The sequence below is a fragment of the Leguminivora glycinivorella genome, chromosome 5 (genome assembly GCF_023078275.1).
Source record: "Leguminivora glycinivorella isolate SPB_JAAS2020 chromosome 5, LegGlyc_1.1, whole genome shotgun sequence".
NCBI lineage: Eukaryota > Metazoa > Arthropoda > Insecta > Lepidoptera > Tortricidae > Leguminivora > Leguminivora glycinivorella.
This window is the reverse complement of record NC_062975.1, coordinates 11,639,508-11,661,923: the sequence shown is the minus strand read 5'-3', so window position 1 is coordinate 11,661,923 and position 22,416 is coordinate 11,639,508. Positions and strand designations below refer to the sequence as shown.

The 22,416-nt window shown below is 39.5% G+C and overlaps 1 protein-coding gene across 1 annotated transcript in view; it reads left to right on the top strand.

The window, feature by feature from the left end:
• The window catches only part of LOC125226508, a 318,421-nt gene that overhangs the window by 98,626 nt on the left and 197,379 nt on the right, over positions 1–22,416 (top strand). The window contains exon 4 of the mRNA XM_048130491.1: positions 16,063–16,171. Within this exon, the coding sequence (XP_047986448.1) occupies positions 16,063–16,171 (109 nt within the window). The remainder of the gene's footprint in view (positions 1–16,062; positions 16,172–22,416) is intronic.

The following is a 22,416-nucleotide window of genomic DNA, read 5'->3' as shown; positions in this document are numbered from 1 at the left end:
GCTGAAATTTGGTACCAATATGTATATCAATCACGCCAACAAAGTGCAAAAATAAAAAATGGGAAAAGATGTTTTATTAGGATACCCCCCCATACATGTAAAGTGGGGGCTGATATTTTTTTTCATTTCAACCCCAACGTGTGATATATTGTTAGATAGGTATTTAAAAATGAATAAGGGTTTACTAAGATCGTTTTTTGATAATATTAATATTTTCGGAAATAATCGCTCCTAAAGGAAAAAAAAGTGCGTCCCCCCCCCTCTAACTTTTGAACCATATGTTTAAAAAATATGAAAAAAATCGCATAAGTAGAACTTTATAAAGAATTTCTAGGAAAATTGTTTTGAACTTGATAGGTTCAGTAGTTTTTGAGAAAAATACGGAAAACTACGGAACCCTACACTGAGCGTGGCCCGACACGCTCTTGGCCGGTTTTTTTATTTGTTTTGAGTTTTTTTTTGCATAAGTTTTAACGATAATTCTAAATTATCTTAAACGTACATTCCAGAATAGGCAAAATATGCTACGTAAAATATTACCGATATCAGATGTATGGCTTAAATATACGGCTGAAATATATCGGTATCGGTCCTACATTCGATATCTGATCGGATAATGTGAAAACGCACTAAGACGGAAGTATTACTTTCAGATTATTTTATTTTTATTAGTTTAAAAATGTTTTACCACAAACAGCTAAGGTACAGCGGGACAAATCTCGACTGAGGGGTTAATGTAACTGGTCCATGTTTTACAATGTTTGCATTATTAAATAGAGTGTCCATCGGTTATTATATGGTAGGCGTCTTCAGTGTTTTACCGACATAATAATTAATACTCCAAAGCGGGTTCTTCGTGCTATTTATTATTATTTTACGAAGCGTCACAGAAACAAAGTTCACTTATTCACGCGAAAAAACTAACTGACAGCCCGCCGTTCGGGTAGCCAACTTACAACAATATATCAATCTTTGGGTAAAATTATGAGATATTTAACACTGCCTTACAATAATTATATCAATAATTTGTGAAGTTATGAGATTCTTAACAAGTGGATACATGTAGAGCTCAACATCATAGTGTAATAATAAAAAAAATGGATCAGTTACAATTGCCCCCGAGTCGAAATTTGCCCCGCTGTACCTTACATATATATCAGCACGACAGATTCAGATGGCACTATGATCAGAATGAGACAAAAGTTGTCAAACGATTTACGGCTAATTTATCGAGCATTACTCAATCCCACACTCAGCTTGGATTTTTTAAAGTATCGTATATTCTTAATTGGGAATAAAACAATAAATTTATAGGCCAATTTTATTCATCAAATTCTTTGAAAAGTTTCTTGATTATCATGCTAAGCATTGGTACCTCCTGCCAATTGCAAAGTATGCATTATGGTTTTGTGAAGATTATAGGAAATATTGTTTGTTGATAACTATGACGGGAACTATTCCTTTCACTTCTTGTCACCAATAAAATTATCACTGCATTTAGTTTTCGGTGCCTTGGCGAGCTATCAATACTGAAACAGAAACGAAAAGAGATAATTCAAATTGCATTTTGATTTAGATTACTATAAAATACATTATTTAAATAAGGCTTTGTCCTTACTTTCTTTTGACTGCAACTATATATTTCTTGATTTCCTGTAATTTTCAACTAACTTCTGGAAAGCAATAAATAAATAAATATTCGAAATATTGCTATTTACAGCACAATAACTATTGTGAACCGTTTTTATTAAAGAATACGGCGATTGATGAAAATTGTAAAATAATATGTAAAAATATTTATCATATAATTTGTCAATTTTGACATTTTGGGATTTTTTTTAAATTAAGTTGGAGCATAAGCAACTAGGCTATCGTCCACGAGCTCGAAAATAAATAAATAATTATATTACGCAATATACACGCACTACGCTCAATTAAAATTATTTCATCAACTCGCTAGCATACCGCAGCACCTAATAAACGGCTGCAGTATTTTTTTTGCGCCCGTGTGGTGACGGGTTAAGAATTTCACTACCCCCTTTCTTCCCGTGGGTGTCGTAGAAGGTGACTGTGGGATATGGGTTAAATTGTGGCGTAGGCGAGAGGCTGGCAACCTGTCACTGCAATGGCACAATTTCGTTTTCTATCAACCCCTTATTTGCCAAGAGTGGCACTGAAACTTGAGTAGTTTCATGTGCTCTGCCTACCCCTTCATGGGATACAGGCGTGATTGTATGTATGTATGTATGTAGTATTTTTTGGTTAATTACATAAAATGTTGATGCTTAGTTACCACTGAAATAACAACTGCTTAGCAACTGGTGGCACCCTGGCTGCTGACGTGCGTGATTGACAGGGCGTGTAGGTATTAATGACAGCGGTTTGTATTCGACTGCTTAGTTACCACTGACATTCTAACCGTTATTGTCATTGTGATTAAAGAAGAGTTTATGTGTTAAAGAAAAACTCAGGTGTTAAGATATATGTGACGAACTGAAAGCCTACGTGAAAATGACAACTTAGAAGTCACTATTTTTGTGACGATTGAAAAGTTTCTTGGACACCCTGCCCGCTCAGGTATATCTGCTGCTGACTGTACTAGCCCCGATGCATATGTTTTCGTCTAGTCAGACCATTTTTTGAGGTTCTCCTGTTTGTACAAAAATAATGTCTTAGTTCAAAAATCATTAATGTTTAATGCTAATACTAATCTAGTTTATTTTTATAGCAGTATTGTACAATAACTAAATCTAAATAGAAGAAATATCATTGATACTGATAGGAAAAAAATTACGATTTTTATTTTATCTTTTATGGATGGGTATTAATACATGCCAGATGTAAGGCCCAAAGGAAGTAACTAAGTTCTGCTAATAAAATAACCTAACCACAAAATTAAAATTTTTCGGGGTTAAAAAAAAACCCCGACCGCGACCTTAGTGGACCGATTTTCATGAAACATGGCTAAGAACACTCCCGACTAACACAGCTTTCAAATAAAAAAAACTAAATCGAAATCGGTTCATCCGTTCGGGAGCTACGATGCCACAGACAGACACACACACAGACAGACAAACAGACAGACAGACAGACAGACAGACAGACAGACAGACGCGTCAAACTTATAACACCCCGTCGTTTTTGCGTCGGGGGTCAAAAAATATCCCATCTGAAAGGACCTAAGAAAGAAGTCGATCGGCCAGTAGTGTCAGTGATTAAAAAGCAATTAAAAATTTCACTGCATTTCTAATACAGTTCATCGTGAGTTCCGATAAGTTCCGGAGTTTGTTCGCTCGTTCGATCCGCGTAAACTATTCATAAACGCTGCCCGCTCTTACCGAAACTTTTTAAATTGAGCCCTTTTCTTAATAGATGTGGAACGGTGGAGACAGATATCTTTGTTTTAAATATGTACATGTTATTTTTTAGAAGCATGTACAGTGAGCTGCAGAAGTGCATGGAGAAATTATGAATGAATTCATTGATGCAATTTCGCAACTAACAGCGTGCGTAGCGGAATGGCACAAACGCTCACGAAACGTAACGCTCGTAGATATATACCTACCTATACCTATCGCTTTTGCGTATTGGCGAGACGAGCCAGACTACCTTTCGCGTCGTTTCGTTTTCGTTTCACGTTGTAGAAATTCGGCTACGGGGCCTGATGTACAGATGGGCACATGGATACACTTGAAAATTATTTCTTATCAACGACACATTTATAGCTTCAACCTTAAATTATTACCTGTTTAACAACTCTTATCAAATTCCACTCACCTATTTAATGACTCTAATCAAAATTTACTTACCTAACAATCAAGCTTAGCGAAGCTTTTAAGCATATTCAGAGAACAATTCAATTCTTAAAACGCTGTCCTTCCTTAGCCAACTTGGCAAGAAAGTTCTTCTGTAACCTTGTAGTTTAAAAGTAATTAAAAGTACTCCGACAGTTCATTAGGGACTGTTTAAATTCGAAGTTGAGCAAAAAGTTCTTAGCTTTTAAGGAACGCGGTCACAGAACTAAAATGGGTCATAAAACTAAAATGAAGTACCTGTGCGCGCGCATAAGTTAGGCCTTGAGAGTCTATATCGCTCCTTAACCTGACGAAACATGAGGTAAGAAAAGATACTCATTATCTTGAGCACCCTTACCACGAACTTGACACTGAACTGACAGTGATGTATTCGCTACTAGACTTGTGTAGGACATGTACTATTAGTACAAAAGACACGATTCCCTGCACTGTACTAGACCGAACTACTCCCAAATGATTCTGCTCTCTAGTACATTTAGTACACTCACACACGCGCAATAGAATGAGAGCGAAGGGAGCGAAGAGCCGAGGACTGACAATGACTGTGATCCGACCGCAACCGAACTAAAACCGACTGACTCGGACCGAGAGCGCGCGAAAACGGCCTATCAGGGTGCGTAGCCGAATGGCATTTCTGCGACGCGAAACGTAAACGAAACGCCGTGAAAGGTAGTCTGGCTCTGTCGGGCCAATACGCAAGAGCGATAGAGATAGATATCTACGAGCGTTTCGTTTCGTGAGCGTTCGTGCCATTCGGCTACGGGGCCAGTTCTCGGCTACGAGCGAGCGTTACTGTACGCCATATGCACAATTTGTCTCTCGCTCTCTCGGTGTACTGTCCTAAATGTCCTAAAAGTACGAACTAGTACACTTCGGAGATCGTACTAGTTGGGAGCGATCTTTTAGTGAACGAGCAGGCACAACTCTAATTCGCTACGTGTGTTAGTTATTGTTACACAGATAAATAGCCCAATATTTCAGTGTCAGACACGTGGTAGTTAGAGGTTGACAGTAATGATTTACTTATGTAACATTAATATAAGGTCCAGCGGGGCAAATATAACTGATTCATTTTTTCCATGTCTTACAATTATTTATTTATTTATAAGTAAAAACATGTTTACATGACATTACAGTAAAACCAAGGCGTCACGAAAAAGAGAGAAAATAAAATTAAACAATTGATTTGGGCGATGATGAATGTTTGGTTGGTTATAAATGGTAGGCGTGTTCAGTGGATACACGTGGAACTCAACATCATAGTGTAATAATAGAAAAAATGGATCAGTTACAATTGCCCCCAGTCGAGATTTGTCCCACTGTACCTTACTATCTTTTTAGGGTTCCGTAGTTACTATGTCTGTCTGTCTGTCGTCCGTCCGACCGTCCGTCCGTCCGTCCGTCCGTCCGTCCGTTTCCGCGGATATTTAACCGTTAGCACTAGAAAGCTGAAATTTGGTACCAATATGTATATCAGACACGCCAACAAAGTGCAAAAATAAAAAATGGAAAAAAAATGTTTTATTAGGGTACCCCCCTACATGTAAAGTGGGGGCTGATATTTTTTTCATTCCAACCCCAACGTGTGATATATTGTTGGATAGGTATTTAAAAATGAATAAGGGTTTATTAAGATCGTTTTTTGATAATATTAATATTTTCGGAAATAATCGCTCTAAAGGAAAAAAAGTGCGTCCCCCCCCTCTAACTTTTGAACCATATGTTTAAAAATTATGAAAAAAATCCAAAAGTAGAACTTTATAAAGACTTTCCAGGAAAATTGTTTTGAACTTGATAGGTTCAGTAGTTTTTGATAAAAAACGTTCACTGATGGCCCGACAGTTTTATTTTTATCAAGCGATAAAGTTCACTATTTATCAAGCGATAAAGTTCGTTTATCCCTTTCATCACACCAATACGTCGAAAAGGGATAAACGAACTTTATCGGCGTGATAACTTTAGTGAATGTTTATGAATAAGGGGGTAAGTCTATAACAACAAAATAAACTGGAATTTCAAAGTACAATTAATTCCATTGCACTTGTAATACAGTTCCAAAATCCAAACTGCAAAAATGACTATCTCTTCAATTAATTACCCCACTGGTATCCAGTATAAACCAATATAAGTAAAAAATACCATACAAAAGTACGTTCCTTAGGAATACGAATAGCATATGTGCACATTTCTTATAGCCTGGGAGGCCAAGAGGTGTTTTTAGGGTTCCGTAGTCAACTAGGAACCCTTATAAATTCGCCATGTCTGTCTGTCCGTCCGTCCGTCCGCGGATAATCTCAGTAACCGTTAGCACTAGAAAGCTGAAATTTGGTACCAATATGTATATCAATCACGCCAACAAAGTGCAAAAATAAAAAATGGAAAAAATGTTTTATTTGGGTACCCCCCCTACATGTAAAGTGGGGGCTGATATTATTTTTCATTCCAACCCCAACGTGTGATATATTGTTGGATAGGTATTTAAAAATGAATAAGGGTTTACTAAAATCGTTTCTTGATAATATTAATATTTTCAGAAATAATCGCTCCTAAAGGAAAAAAAAGTGCGTCCCCCCCCTCTAACTTTTGAACCATAAGTTTAAAAAATATGAAAAAAAATAGGAAAATTGTTTTGAACTTGATAGGTTTAGTAGTTTTTGAGAAAAATACGGAAAACTACGGAACCCTACACTGAGCGTGGCCCGACACGCTCTTGGCCGGTTTTTTGTAGTTACTCAAGCTACATCTCGGACACTGGCGATCAATTATATGAAAGAGGCGCGTTCCTAGCACACAGTCTAAGCTCGTGTAGGTGAACCGAACGGGCACCGTGCTTGTATGAGTGAGATATGACAGGTCGACTGTTCGCGTTTTTGACAGGCGGTAACTGTGAGGTATTCGAGAGTGGCCAGTACATACTTTACGATAATTCTCTTTATTATACTGTGCTCAAGCGCTTCAGATATGAGTGATACCTTGCTATCCCTTGAAGACTATGTTAACTACTTTTAACCGGCTACGTGGAGCCCTTGGCTGATGGGGAGTTGGCGTTGGGTTAAATAAATCGTTAAGCTGATTATGGATATAACACTAAGTCACATAGGTCGAACGCGATTAATAAACATTATTTTACCTTTTTCCAACGTTGCGTCGCGAAAGACTGACGTCCCAGCAAAATTTCACCGGAGATGTAAACAACACAAAACTACCTGATATTAGTAACAATTTTGTGTTGTTGACACTTTGCTGGGACGTCAGATCGCGCGCCCATCGCCATCGCATCGCGTCGCATCGCCGTCGCGGGCCGTCGCGGGCCGTCGCTTACGCAAGACACTCCCATATGAACACAGCGGTTTGATCGCATCGCGTCGCATCGCGACGTAACATTCGCATGTTCATCGTCTAGTTCGTCGCGTCGCATCGCCGTCGCGTTCCGTCGCCACCTAAGTGCAGTCCATAGAATGTTGATTTCGTCGCATTAATCGTCGCCGTCGACGGGTTCGTCGTATCACGCAAGACGCGGCGTCAGTCTTCCGCGACCACGGCTAGTGCAACCTAATGTTAATTAATCGCGTTCGACCTGTATGCTGTGAGTTTACAACGACCTCCACCATGCTATCACCATTCGATTGTAATGTGTATCAACGACGCTCGAGTAACTAAAGTAACTATACATTTAGCATTTCTGTCTCCCCAACCATTACCCCAAAAGCAGATGCCGTATAACAAGCCCTTGCGAGCACTAACAACACTTCAACATTTGTGTTCCCTCGACATCGTAAATCCGGACACTTGCTGCATAATATAGCCTGCATAAAACATGAGCGAAAAGGGATAAGGTTAATTTTATATTCAGTTTTCCGGTAGGTATCGGTTTTTTGTAACAATGGAGACATAATTTTTCGGAATGAAAATTGAATAATTAATGTCGACCATATAATATAGGTCCCTTAATTTACCCACGTACGCTGACCATTTGAACTTTTTAAAAGAAAAATCTTTAATAAACCTTCGTTTTTGTTTAGAACATGCAAGTTGTAGAATGAACATGTGGAATATCTTCTGAGGTGTTCCCCTTGCGCTATGACATGGGGTTCTTCAAGAAGCAGGTATTTAGGGTTCTCAAAGGTCGGCAACGCATAAGTGACTCCCCTGATGTTGCTTATGTCCATGGGCGGCGATGACTGCTTCCCATCAGGCGGCTCGTCTTCTCGTTTGCTGCCTATTTCATAAAAAAGAAAATAATAACAGAACAAGCCATTTATAGGTACGTAATACCTAATACGTCCTGGCGCTTTTTTGCTTTTCCGTAAATACAGTAAGTACATGTTCCAATCAGTAGAATAAACGTTCAATACATTTATCATAAAATAAATAATTGCCAATAAGCCTAAGAACTTATCGATGGCCTGAATTCACAAAAGAGATAGGCAAAGGACACGAAACTGCTCTAATTTCGATGTCACTCTTTGCAATTAGTGGGTTGAAAGAAAACAAAAACTGTGATATCAATGACAGGTTGCTAGGCTATCTCCCACACCACAATTGATTCTATATCCCACAGTCAACTTTTACGGCGGCGCTTATCTCACTAGCTGTTATAAATGTTATATAACAAAATGTGACAGGGACAGCGCGATGGTGCGATGATGCGCTGTCCCAGTCACACCGTGTTATTTAACATTTTTATAACAGCCCGGTGTGGGAGCACCATAATATTACACGCTATCAAAATGTTAAACGATTCGTGCATAATAATAAACTTGCAAAATACAAACCTTTCAAAGGTTAATTTATATTCGTTTAATCTTCTGTTGTAAGAAATAAAAATACAGCTTAAAAACACATTTACCCCCCATTACCTTGAGTACAGTCGAGTTCATAAATATGTGTACATTTCTTCACCTTAATTCGTTGCAATAAGGTGAAAAATTTATAGGTAAATTCTACCAGCCAGCTTAAGACATCAAGTTAAAATTTGTATGAAATTACTTTGCACTCTTGTGGTTAAAATGCAATTTTTGGAACCAATCGCTCCTAAAGGAAAAAAATGTCCCCCCTCCCCCTCTAACTTTTGAACCATATGTTTAAAAAATATGAAAAAAAATCACAAAAGTAGCACTTTATAAAGACTATCTAGGAAAATTATTATGAACTTGATAGGTTCAGTAGTTTTTGAGAACAATACGGAATACTACGGAACCCTACACTGAGAGTGGTCCGACACGCTCTTGGCCGGTTTTTCTTTCGTGTATGATATCTATTTCAATTTACTATTTGAAACATTTTGCTTCCAATTAAGTCAATGTCCAGACAGGAAAATGAGGTCTAAATTTGTATGGAAAAGCGGATTTGGAGCGGTCGTTCTCTTCCGTCTACACGGGCACGCTCAGGCGCTTTAGGGCTTATTGGCAATGTAATGTTACCTACTAATTATGCAAGTTTTTAACTTCACCTGCTCGGAGGCGCTTCCTTTCTTTAAGTCCGTAATATACGATATGATATTCAGCCAACTTTGGTCGTTACCTAATCATGAATATGTTGTTACTAGGTCACACTTGCTTATTAACACTTTCGCTACCAAGAACCCGACTGTCGGGTACACCGCTCGTAGAAGCGTAGCCGATTACATGGGTTTCCCCGTATGTAGCGAAAATGTCGTAGCGCCGCGTAGAGCCCGGTTTCGAAAGTGTTAATAGGTTTAGGTGGTAGTTGAAAGAAAAGTTTGGCTGGAAAGCGTCATGAAGAGACAGGAAAAATCAAATAATACCAGTATTATTTAGGATTAAGTAGATGAGCTGAGTGGCCAATGGTTATCTCGGGATGATAATTATTATTTATTTATTTATTTCAAAAAAACTTATGACTATATAAATATTATGTTATAGAGTACAATCTAATACCTTATTACTTACAATTATATTTTGCAGTTTGATTATTTACTTATTTGAGATAAAAATGGAACACCAAACTTATCAAAATTGAATTGAATTATACATGTAACATTTTACAGGTTCAATTACTTTTCCTTTGATTGTAACCATTTCAATTCGTACAGTCAACCAATTGGAACCCTAGGCCACTCTACAACCATGTCAAAATGACAAGCAGTAAGAGATTTCTTACAATCTGATTTATAACGTCACTATGACATAGTTCTACAGTGGCCTAGGGTTCCAATTGGTTTATCACGAGGTGCCTCACTATTTGAGGCGAGTAGTAGAGCACTACCTGACGGGACGGGTAGTGCTGTATGAACAGAGGGGTATCAGGAGTGCGAGGGCTATGGCGTGCGGGGTTCCGCAGGGGTCTGTCTTGGGTCCAATCCTGTGGAATCTCGGCTATGACTGGGTAATCCGGGGGGTGCAGCTTCCCCGCATGATCACCGTGTGTTACGCAGACGACACACTAGTGGCTGTGCGGGGAAGAGAGCTAGATGAGGTACTCAGGAGGGCGGCGGTGGCGACCGAGCTCACGGTGGAGCGCATAGGACTCCTGGGGCTCCGGGTTGCCTTACCAAAGACCGAGGCTATGGTCCTCGGGCGAACGAGGGGGTGGGGCCGGTTAAGATAAGATAAGATAAGATAAGATAATATTTATTCCATAACAATTTTACAATTATGTCGGAAATGTAACATTATACTATTAATAAATTTTCTAATTACTAGAATATCTTACAACCTTATAATTAACATGCAATTTAACTATATTATACAGAATTAGGATATTAATTAATCTTATGTCAGTCAAATTTTGGTATACAGTAGGAACATTTAAAAAATACATTAAACATTACAAATAAAATCATTGACGTCGTAATAGCATTTACTAATCAATAAATCCCTTAACCGGCATTTAAAATTGGTCACATCGTGTATTGACTTGAGCTCGGTCGGGAGGCAGTTATATAGTTTTACTGCTTGATATAGTACGGAGTGGTGAACAACATTTAATTTTGGAGCTATCAAGTTATCCAAGTCCTTCCTACGTGTGTTCATTCTAGAGATTCTTTTTTCCTCTGTCTCGTATCTATTTAAGTGTTTTACGACACCAGTTAGTAACACTAGAATGTAAAGACAGGGTACTGTAAGAATTTTGAGACGGATGAAGTGTTCTCTACATGACTGCCACCATGGGATGCGGACCATGATTCTAATGGCACGTTTTTGGGCTACAAACGCTTTATTTATATTATATTTGTAGCTTTGACCCCAAAACTTGATGCTATATCGCAACCGAGACTCTATTAATGCGTAATACACAGATGTCAGTTGCCTTAAAGTAACTTCCTCGCGTAAACTCCTTAGCGCATAACAAGCTGAACTAATGCCGTTTTCCAGTGAGCTGAGTTCTTCTCTCCAGTTAAGATCCCTATCTAAATATATACCGAGGAATTTGACACTGTCTTCATCGGCCACAACAGAACCTTCTAGGTTGACATGCAGGGACTCGCTATTCCTAGACGTAGTTCTGAACATCATACATTTAGTCTTGTTCATATTCAAAATTAGGTTATTGCTATTAAACCACGCCTGAAACCTTCTCAGTAATGCATTAACTTTATTGCTCAGTTCTTCTGTGTTAGTTGAGGAAACTATTGCGTTTGTGTCATCCGCAAAAACCACAACGCCAACATCGCCAAAACATTTATTAATGTAATCAATTAAATCATTGACAAATATTACAAAAAGAACAGGGCCAAGAATAGAGCCCTGCGGCACCCCTTTATTAATGTCAACTATTTGGGAATGATACACCCGTTGAGTACTTTCTTCTATCGATTTCATCTCTACTAGCATTTTCCTATTTGATAAGTACGACGAGAAAAGTTTTAGTATATTCCCACGTACGCCACAGTGTTCCAGCTTGTATAAGAGTATATCATGATCAACAGTGTCAAATGCAGACGTCAGATCAAGAAATATACCAGCAACCCTGAATTTCTCATTTAAATTAATAACTATATCATTAATAAGCCTCTCAATAGCATCACTGGTTCCTACATCATTTTGGTAGCCGTATTGACGTTGGTTACCTTCGGGCGCTGCAGTGAGGGTGGGGGGTGAATCTGTCCAGGTCAATCCCCACATCAAGTACTTGGGTCTTGTCCTGGACAGAAAGTGGACGTTCGAGGAGCACTTTGCGAAACTGGCTCCTCGCCTCGTGGGGGCGGCCTCGGCTCTGGGCCGCCTATTACCTAATTTGGGAGGGCCGAATACCCCATGTCGGCGCCTATATGCGGGGGTCGTCAGGAGCATGGCGCTCTACGGCGCGCCCATTTGGGCTGAACGACTGACGACACGCGCAAAGGCACTGCTCCGTCGGCCACAGAGGTTAGTGGCCCAAAGAATGGTGAGGGCCTACCGCACCACCTCTCACGCAGCGGCATGCCTTCTTGCCGGCACCCCACCTTGGGAGCTGGATGCGGGGGTGCTGGCGGAGAGGTACCGGCTTAAAGTGGAAGCCACAGGGAGCGAGGAGAGGTCCCGGACGCTGAGGAAGCCGAGAGAAGGGAGCGGGCTGCCGCGGAGCGCCTGAAAGAAAGATGGAGGGATGCCTTGGAGAATAGCGCCTATGGAACCCGAACCATAGGTGCTATTCTACCAGTGATGGACGAGTGGCTCAGCCGCAGGAGGGGGGCCCTAACATACAGGATAACGCAGGTGGTGTCCGGACACGGCTGTTTCGGACATTACCTGCACAGAATACGGAGAGAGCCGGGGCCTCACTGCCACGAATGCGGCGCAGCGGACGACACGGCCCAGCACACTTTGGAAGAGTGCGGTCGCTGGGCTGTTGAAAGAGCCACCCTCAGGGCGGCGACGGGGATGGCGGACCTCTCGCTACGCAGCGTAGTAGAAGCTATGCTGGGTAGCGAGAAAAACTGGAATGCGGTGGTTTCCTTCTGCGAAGTGATCATATCGCAGAAGGAAGAAGCAGAGAGGGAGCGAGAAGCAGCCGCAGACGCTCTTCCGCTACGACGCAGGCGGCAGGGTCGAAGGCGAAGAGCGTACGCTCGCCTCGAGCCGTAAGGGGTTTTACCCCCCTGATTGAATGCCAGCGAGGGGGATCAAGCGTCTCTGAACCCCCTCTTTAAGCGGGTGCCTTGGCCGGGCAATGCCGGAGGGCGCCGTGGTGAATGACATGATGACAACATCGATCCCAGCGCGCCCTCATGAACGGCAAAGAGGATGGAACGCCGGAGTGGGTTTAGTGGGTAGGGCCAAGTTTCCCCCCTCTCGACAGGGGAGGGGAAAGAAACGGCGAGTCCCACACATCGTGCGTAACAGCATTCCCACTCCGTCAAAAAAAAAAAAAAAAGGGCCTGGTGCCGTAGCGGAATGGCATTTCTGCGACGCGAAACGAAAACGAAACGCCGCGAAAGGTTGTTTGGTGACGCGCCAATACGCAAGAGGGATAGAGATAGATATCTACGAGTGTTTCGTTTCGTGAGCGTTTGTGCCATTCTGCTACGTACCCTGAAAAGCCTAATAGGCTGTTTACACACACGCGACCAGTGAGCCGTGTGACTTGTTTGCAAACTTTCGCAGAATTACAGCTTTTAGGCGTGTAGTATTATGGAATAGAAGATTGATAAAGTTTGAGGATTTCTGGGCTAGCATACGCATGATGATAATTTCATCATGCTTCATTGATGATATAATTATTGAGCAGTTGAATAAACAAATACATTTAATTAATAGCATGATATTTTACTCTTCTAATATCATGAGGAATGCGATTTTAAAATTATTCGGTTTTCTCATGTAACACCGTGTATATGTTATATATGTTTAGGTATGTTATACTTATAAAGTATTAAGTATAAGTGTTTTTCGTACAGTCAACAACACCGCTGTGTATACAAATGCCAAACACAAGCTGTGTGTAAGTGCCAAAAATATGTATACAGAACTTTATTACCTGTACATAAAGGTGTGTATACATATTTTTGGCACTTTGTCTGTATACACAGCTGTGTTGTTGACTGTACTATATTAAATTTGTTTTGGTATTACTGTTGACATTGTAGAGCCGCTCCCAATATCTCTGTTTAGAGAGCGCCTTGTACTGTAAGATTATTCTTTTGTGCGATAAATATTAAATAAAAACAATGTACAGCGACATCTATCAGCAAATTAAGTAAATTAATGTGCGGATTATGGAAGATGATGTATGTTTTTATATACATTTTAATTCAAAAAACGATTTTTTCCACAACAAAAAAATTATAAAAAATAGTTTTGACATGTACAGTTTTGATTTGATTTCTTTTTACCTACCCCACTTGACCTAGTAACTTGACATTTACAGTTTGCCCGCCTTTCATTTTGGCCATTTTCTATAATTAATATTAATAAATAAAAAAAAAAAAAAAATTCAATTAGTAGAGGTTCACGATGTTTATAAATATTCCAAATTTCAAAGCGATAGCATAAGTAGTCCTCGAGATATTTAGTAATGTGACAGACAGACAGACGGACAGAGCGGCACCATAAGGATTCCTTTTGTACCTTTTTGGTACGGAACCCTAAAAATGATGTCACTCTATAGAGTCAAGTGCTCCGGTGAGTGTGAGGTCAGGCTTCGCACTGAATGTAAGAATATCGGGCTGTGCCCCACCCTGTAGGATCTACTGCCCGGTGCTTTAGCCGAATGGCATTTCTCGACGCGAAACGAAAACGAAACGCCGCGAAAGGTAGTCTGACTATGTCGCGCCAATACGCAAGAGCGATAGAGATAGACAGCTACGAAAGAGATATTATCATGAGCGTTTCGTGAGCGTTTTTGCATTCGGCTACGCACACTGCTCAATTTAAGAGCGCGCTTCACGCGTCTGAATGTCGGGCCGTGACCATACAGGGTCAAGTGTTACTCCTGTATTAATTTGGCAGAGCCATGATAAAACATATTCGACAAAGTGAGGCAGTTGAAAATAAAATGCTGATATATATAATTATATATATATATTACTAGCTATTGCCTGCGGCTTCGCTCGCATTAGAAAGAAACAAAAAGTAGCCTATGTCACTCTCTATTCCTTCAAATATCTCCACTTAAAAAGTCACGACAATTCATCACTCCGTTTTGCCGTGAAAGACAGATAAACAAACAGACACACTCACTTTCCCATTTATAATATTAGCATGGATGATGGCAACGATGAAGTTTCATTTGTTTTTATGTTGTTAACGTTAAATACTTGGGAGTTAAATTCTCAGCTTTTTAAATTACCCACATATTATAGGAAACTTGATAATACCATTGCGAATAATCGCTTACCTACTCTGTTTTCTAAACAAAGATAAAATGTATCGCATTTATCAACATTAAAATAAAATTCAGCTTTCATCCGTAGGCATCAGATGTTGAGAGAGTATTGGATATCACTGTTATTGGCAGTTTTCTCACTTTCGATAGCAATTTTCAGCTCACATATTCCGTTTCTCTAAATTGATGATAACATAGTTTTTAATAAAATGTTTATTATTTTGTCAGAGTCTTTAAGAGTAAATAAATGCCCCAAATATTGTTATTAGTTTCATACTGCCTTGGCCAACAATCAGAATCTCTTAATTTAGCAAACTATACATACACATCCTTATGTGCATAAAGATGAAAGGAACTTGTCATAAAGGACAGAGGGGCAAATCTCGACTGGGGGGCAAATGTATTTAACTAATCCATTTTGTTTCATTATTACACTATGGCTCAATAGAGTTCTACATGTATACACTGAACAAGCCTACCATACATAACCGGTGGACGCTCTATTTAATGTTGCAAACATTGTAAAACATGGAAAAAATGGACCAGGTCGAGATTTGCTCCACTGTACCTTACAAACGTAGACCTAGTTCTCCTCTCTTAATATTAATAGTTCATGGTGATGGTGGTGCGCGGTGATATAGGTGCAATTTTTGACAATGTACCTACTGATGAAACTTAAATATTTCAGTGAAAGGCGGAGAAAAGGTTAAAGAAAACGCCTTTCCACCTGAATAATTTCGTGCCTTTAGAACGAAACAGATTTAAAGCTAAAACAAATCGCTATTGTGTTGGTTTGGTTTCGTTCTAAAGGTACACACCGTTAACGCCGTGGCTTGCGTGGGCGACGGTCGCGCGATGGTCGCGCGACGGCGATGCGACGCATACGAAATCAAACCTTATCGATATGGAAGTATGAGACGCGGCGTTACAGAATACAATAAATGACGTACTCAAATGAAAACGTGGTTTATTGTTACAGTGGCAGACTTCACGACGCAGCTCTCGCAAATCTACGACCGCCACTCCTCTGAGCTACAAGTGCTTGTCGCCAATTTTAGAAAAAAGAACGGCGAGCTCAAGAAAGAGAGGTAAGTGGTGACTTAGAGCCATCTCACTCTAGCGTTTCCCAGCGTCGGCTTCGAGTCAAACTTGACGATGACTGATTCTCGACGCGACGTCGACGCAATCGCGCAGCGGTGTCATTTTCGATAGCAAAGACTAGATGCCAACCATCACAAAATGCTAATGTGGGGAACCGTATCTGACGGAGAGAATAACGCTTTGAGGATATTTTTATAATACAAACACATTAAAGATAGAAAGGCTATATAAATGCGACTCAATTCTACATTAATCATGCATGATTAATAATTTAACATTTAACGTAAGCTTTGGTTGATGTTCAAAAGCGAATGTCTACTTAAAAAGTTAGGTACAGCGGGGCAAATCTCGACTGGGGGGCCAATTCAACTAGTCAATTTTTTCCATGTTTTACAATGTTCGCATTATTAAATAGAGTGTCCACCGGTTATATATGGTAGGCGTGTTCAGTGGATACATGTAGAACTCAACACCATAGTGTAATAATGGAAAAAATGGATTAGTTACAATTGCCCCCCAGTCGAAATTTGTCCCGCTGTAGCTTAAGCTATTTATACTATCCAATAACAAATGTTCATAATTCAAAGAAACAAACAAAGAAAAAGTGACCAAGGCCTCCAAGTGTTCAAAGCTGGATTCGAACCAGCCTCCTCCGTTATCGCGACGGATGCCTAAACCACTCGGCCATTCGGACACGGTGGCAAGGGTCGAAATTTTCAAGTATATGACACAATTACCGAAGGCTTATGGCAAATTTGTTCTAAGAAAATTAATTCGTTTATTCAGTATGATTATTCATCGTTATATTTACAGCAACAAAGTGTTTTTTACGTTACTTAAAATCTAACTTTCTTTTTCATTCTGATTTAAAGGTAGTTTGACTTGTAAGTCGGCTTACAATAGAAATGCTACTTAAGTCTACTTATAGTCCCAGAGTTATATGTGTAAAAGTTTTAAAGGAAAAAGCTCTCAATTCTACAAACTAGAACGGAGTTGTTTCGATAAGATCCTTTACGAAAAAGGTTAAAGAGAGACGTTTTACTAAGTGTAAGAAACCATAGACATTTTATTAACGCTATTTATTCGTAGACAAATAATAAAGCACAGGTACGGTGACTGACTTTAATGAAAGGCCGTCTATAAGCACATTTGTGGTTTTTAAGGCACTTTTGGTTCAGAAAATAGAATTCCAAGAAACCTTTGTGACACTATTTTAAATCACAATTACAGCGGTGTCGACGGTATTCTTCACGTTGATATTGTTTTGGTATTGTTTATTTATTTATTGTATTTTATTAGCGAAATACTTACTTAGGTAAACACGGCAATACAGGGCAAGGCTCTGTGAAACTACAGTGTATAAAAAACATACCTACCAAAAGTAATTTATAAGAAGAGAAAACTTTTAAAATTTAAAATTAATTTGGGGATTTTTGTCAAGCATTATTTAATACTTCCATCCTAACTATCTTAATTTGTATTAATATATTTATATTAATTTTGAAGTCCTGTAAAATAACTTTAAATAGAAATACTCAGGTACCAAGACAGTGACATAGTTATAAAAGTTTCCATGATTAAGTTCGCAACCTTTGCCCAGACCCTACCCGCCCTTTGCATTATACCTTTCTTGGGCCTATCTGTGTTACAAATCTTTCTTGCAATAGGAACCTTCTAATAAATCTATATCCGGCCCTATTGTGTGTAACGCAGCGCGGTGTAATTTGAGTTTACGAATAAAATTATTATTTTTCGGATACGGATAGGTCAAATAAAACGTCAGGGTATCTTAAACGAAACATGTGACGTTGTTAAATGCGGTCAGACCAAAGTAGGTACTTCAAACTTTTGATATTTACATCGACGGACGGACGGTTTGACGGAGTTTAGACGCATTCACAAAAACGAATTATTGGCCAAAATCATATTCTTTTACATAAAATTGTGATTTTAATTGAATTTATAAAACACCCAATCTGTAAATAAAATAAAATTTGCAACGCGGGTAAAAAAAGCTTTTCATAAATATTTTATCGCCGTGTCTACACACATATATTATTAAGTATGTCGTTTTCAACTTCCATAATTAGGTACCAAGAGGTAAGCCAAATATAACTTACACGTGTGACGGAATGCTTATTAGCCCCTTGTTAAATTTTGTCCTTTTCTACCAAACACAAAGACACTTATAGCCAATTTACTAGATAAGGACAAGCGGCAACCGAAAATATAAATGAATAATTTAATAGGGTAGAAATCGTAGAAGACGTCACTATATTATCAAAATAACAAGGAGTTATTACCGTCTTCTGATCGTTAATAGGGTAGCAATTTCGTGCCGGCGAAGGTAAAAGTAATACATCAAAAGTACTCATTTAATAGCCTCTGTAATAGTTATTTGTTATACTAGGGGGCAAAGTTTTTTTTTTTTTTACGTTTGCTACAGTTGTGTCAACGTTTACAACCAGCACTATCATAATATTTATTTCATAAAACATTCAACAACATAATAATAAAAACAATAAAATAGGTCGCTTTTTCTTTAGTGTATGGTATCTATTTCAGTTTATAATAAAATAGGTCCTTAAATAAAACTACAAACTAAAACTAAAATCTAAACTTATAAATAAACTATAAATAAAAGATTTGCCCCAAATCGCCGTCCACCGGCAGCGTGCCCAGAAGGCTGGCAGCATTGCCACGTTGTATGGCAATGCTGATCCGCTGTGCCAGATATGACCCAGCCCTCTGGTCACGTGTCAATTCGACAAGCTTGCGGCTGCATTCTTTAAAGACCCTGTGGGCGCCTTCCCCCCAGGGCCCCAGGGTCTCAACCCCAAACGGCTCAAATATGCAACCACTATTAATGGTTGCATACTTGCGCCGCTTGAGGAGTTCGGCCGAATTGGCCGCCGAGCCAGCCTTTAATGCCGTGCGATGGAGATGGGACAGCGCCAGAGTATCAGCACAAGTGGCATCCCAAACTAAGGGCTGCCCCATCTTCCATGGCACGAGCGTCATACCGTCGGGCCTCTTTCCGTCATCGCGAGCGAGACCGGTCGGTTCTAATACGGCCGGTACTCCCGCACTGGCTAAGGCCCGACGGATGACGTCGTTGAGGATCGCATGGCGGGAAGCGCGTCCTGCGCTTCTGCCGCAGGATAAGCCATGGTGGCCCAGCTGATCAACTGGGTCACCACAGCGACAGCGATGCGGGGGAACACAGTTCACTCCCAGGTGGAGAGCGACAGAGATGCGGAAAGTGGAGTCGTCCAAAAAGGTACCTATTGCCACGGACGGCAGAGCCTGAAGCCACTGCCCAGACTCCCACTCGAAAGCGGCAAGGAGACGAGCACGCTCTTGAAGGCTGGTTGCCGTTTGATAAAGATTATTCCGTACCAGCCTACAAAGCGGCTCGTCCCAATGTCGCTGTGAATTGGGATATTCGGGCAGGTCTACGTTTGGGCAGGCGTTGCTCCATGCAAAGTTTTATTTTAACGCCAAGTGTGGAATTTAAAAACGGGCAAGTGAAAGGATTCTATAGTTGAACCATGTTCGAGAATAAAGTTTTATTTTAACACACGAGAAGTAAAATTCATTTGCACCCGAGTGTAACACAAAACTTTTCCCCTCACTATAGCGAGGAAACTACAACGCAAAAAATGCGTTTATCACTGCTTCCAGTAGTTCCACAGGTGGTAAATCATCTTTATTACTAGATTCACCTACTTTTATCAATTTTAAAGCAGTTAATTTGACTTTATTCAAAGTCAAATTACCCACTAGTGGATAAAATGCGTGTTTACCCGCTGGTATTAAAGGACAAAACACGTGTTTCCGAGCTAGTGAGGGGAAAACATTATTTTCTTTAGATAAGAACATTGCGTCAGATTTTGGTCTTTTATTGTCTGTTTTGAACCAATAAAATTTCAATAATATGTTAATTTCGTTTTTATGTCACAAAATTGTTATTAACCTTTTGACGATTAGGTACAGTCAACCAATTGGAACCCTAGGCCACTGTAGAACGTCATAGTGACGTTATAAATCAGATTGTAAGAAATCTCTTACTGCTTGTCATTTTGACATGGTTGTAGAGGGTTCCAATTGGTTGATTGTACTACTTGTTAAAAGAAAGAGTCTTCTCCGATAACTACTGGTAACGAATAAAACCGTCCTCGAAACATTGGAGCTTAATTTCAAAACGTAATTATATCCATTAAGCGAAGCGATGGTAGCCTAGCGGTAAGTATGTGCGACTTTCGTTCCGGAGGTCGCGGGTTCGAACCCCGGCTCGCACCAATGAGTTTTTCGGAATTTATGTGCGAAATGTCATTTGATATTTGCCAGTCGCTTTTCGGTGAAGGAAAACATCGTGAGGAAACCGGACTAATTCCAGTAAGGTCTAGTTTACCCTTCGGGTTGGAAGGTCAGATCTTTCGTAAAAACTAGTGCCTATGCCAAATCTTGGGATTAGTTGTCAAAGCGGACCCCAGGCTCCCATGAGCCGTGGCAAATGCCGGGAGAACGCAAGGAGGATGATGATGAATTATATCCATTAAATCTCATTTTGCTAAATAATAATACCACAATAACTGTCTAAAAAAACTTCAAAATATCTTACAATAGACCTCAGATTTCAACGAGTGGAAGTGAAGAGGCGGCCATTGAATGCGGTATCTCGTCAAGACACTAAACGGAACGCCAATTTGTCTTCATTGTGAAGATTTTCTTGTCAGCGACTTGCTTTGAGGACCTTTTAACCACTACCCCCTCTCGAGAATAATGATTAAGGGATTTAAAATTTTTGCACCATGTTTTTGGATTGCAATTTTCATATTCTAAATAGCTGGGTTGTCACTATCCTGGAAATAAGGGAGTGGAAAAAGGTCATTATTCCGTAGCTTATCGTTTTTTACTTTATTATATTGTGGAACGTGGGGCGGAAGTTGAATATTGCTAACGAGACGAAATTAAATCGCGGCGGCTTGCCGGATATTGAGTTTGCAATCGCCCCGATTTACACAATGTTTTTCATCACACTTGCAATGGTTGCAATATAAAAAATATTTATTTATTTATACTTTATTGCACATTAAAATATTACAAATGGTGGACTTAATGCCTCAAGGCATTCTCTACCAGTCAACCATTGGGTCAAAAAGAAACATGTGAAATATGTGAAAAGAAGAAAAATAAGTTAAATATGATGGAGCGATTTTGCCATAACTCCCGCTCCGCTTGCGTGCAATTGCACATTTACAGTGGGAATGTGATGAAAAATATATTATATCGATATAGGTACTTTCAAGATAGAACAATAATGTAGAATGGTCTTTTCACTCGTCATAATCTAACAACGATATGTATTCTAGTAATCGGATATGTCACTGTTAAAAATAATTTTCTTCTAACAGTAATTTAGGTAGGTATGTAACGAAAGTTTAAATCGAGACCAATTCGATTATTCAAAAACTCAATTGGCACTATTCACATTTTCTTAATACTCATTTCATCCTATCTGTTTCTTTATTCCCACTTCATACCGAAATAAATAAATAAATAAATATTACAGGACATTCTTACACAGATTGACCGAGTCCCACGGTAAGCTCAAGAAGGCTTGTGTTGTGGGTTCTGCTAAGCCGCGGTCCTGGGTTCGAATCCCGGTAAGGGCATTTATTTGTATGATGAGCACAGATATTTGTTCCTGAGTCATGGATGTTTTCTAATGTATATATTATAAGTATGTATATCGTCGCTTAGCACCCATAGTACAAGCTTTGCTTAATTTGAGGCTAAGTTCATCTGTGTAAGGTGTCCCCAATATTTATTTATTTATTTATATTTGTGTGTTTGAGACTCACACATAAAAATATAACAGTAAATTTCCTACTTAAATAAACATATCCCATCCAATACGTGGAAGTAATAGTTAGGTTTATCTCTCTTCCTTATATGCTGTGATCCGAATCTATTTGAAAACACAATCCGAATGGATGAACGCAATGGATATTTTCAGTTATTTCGATTCAGTGGCTTATCAAAATGTGAGATTCAATAGGCAGTATGTGGGCACTTAAGCATAAACTTTCTCAGACGCACTTGTAAATTCGTATGGACTACGAATTTACAAATGCGAGTCAAGACATCGCATCGCTTATAGACAAAGTACGTGTAGGAGTGGCGGCGCTATTTCTTACCAATAGATACGTACCGATTAGGAAATAAA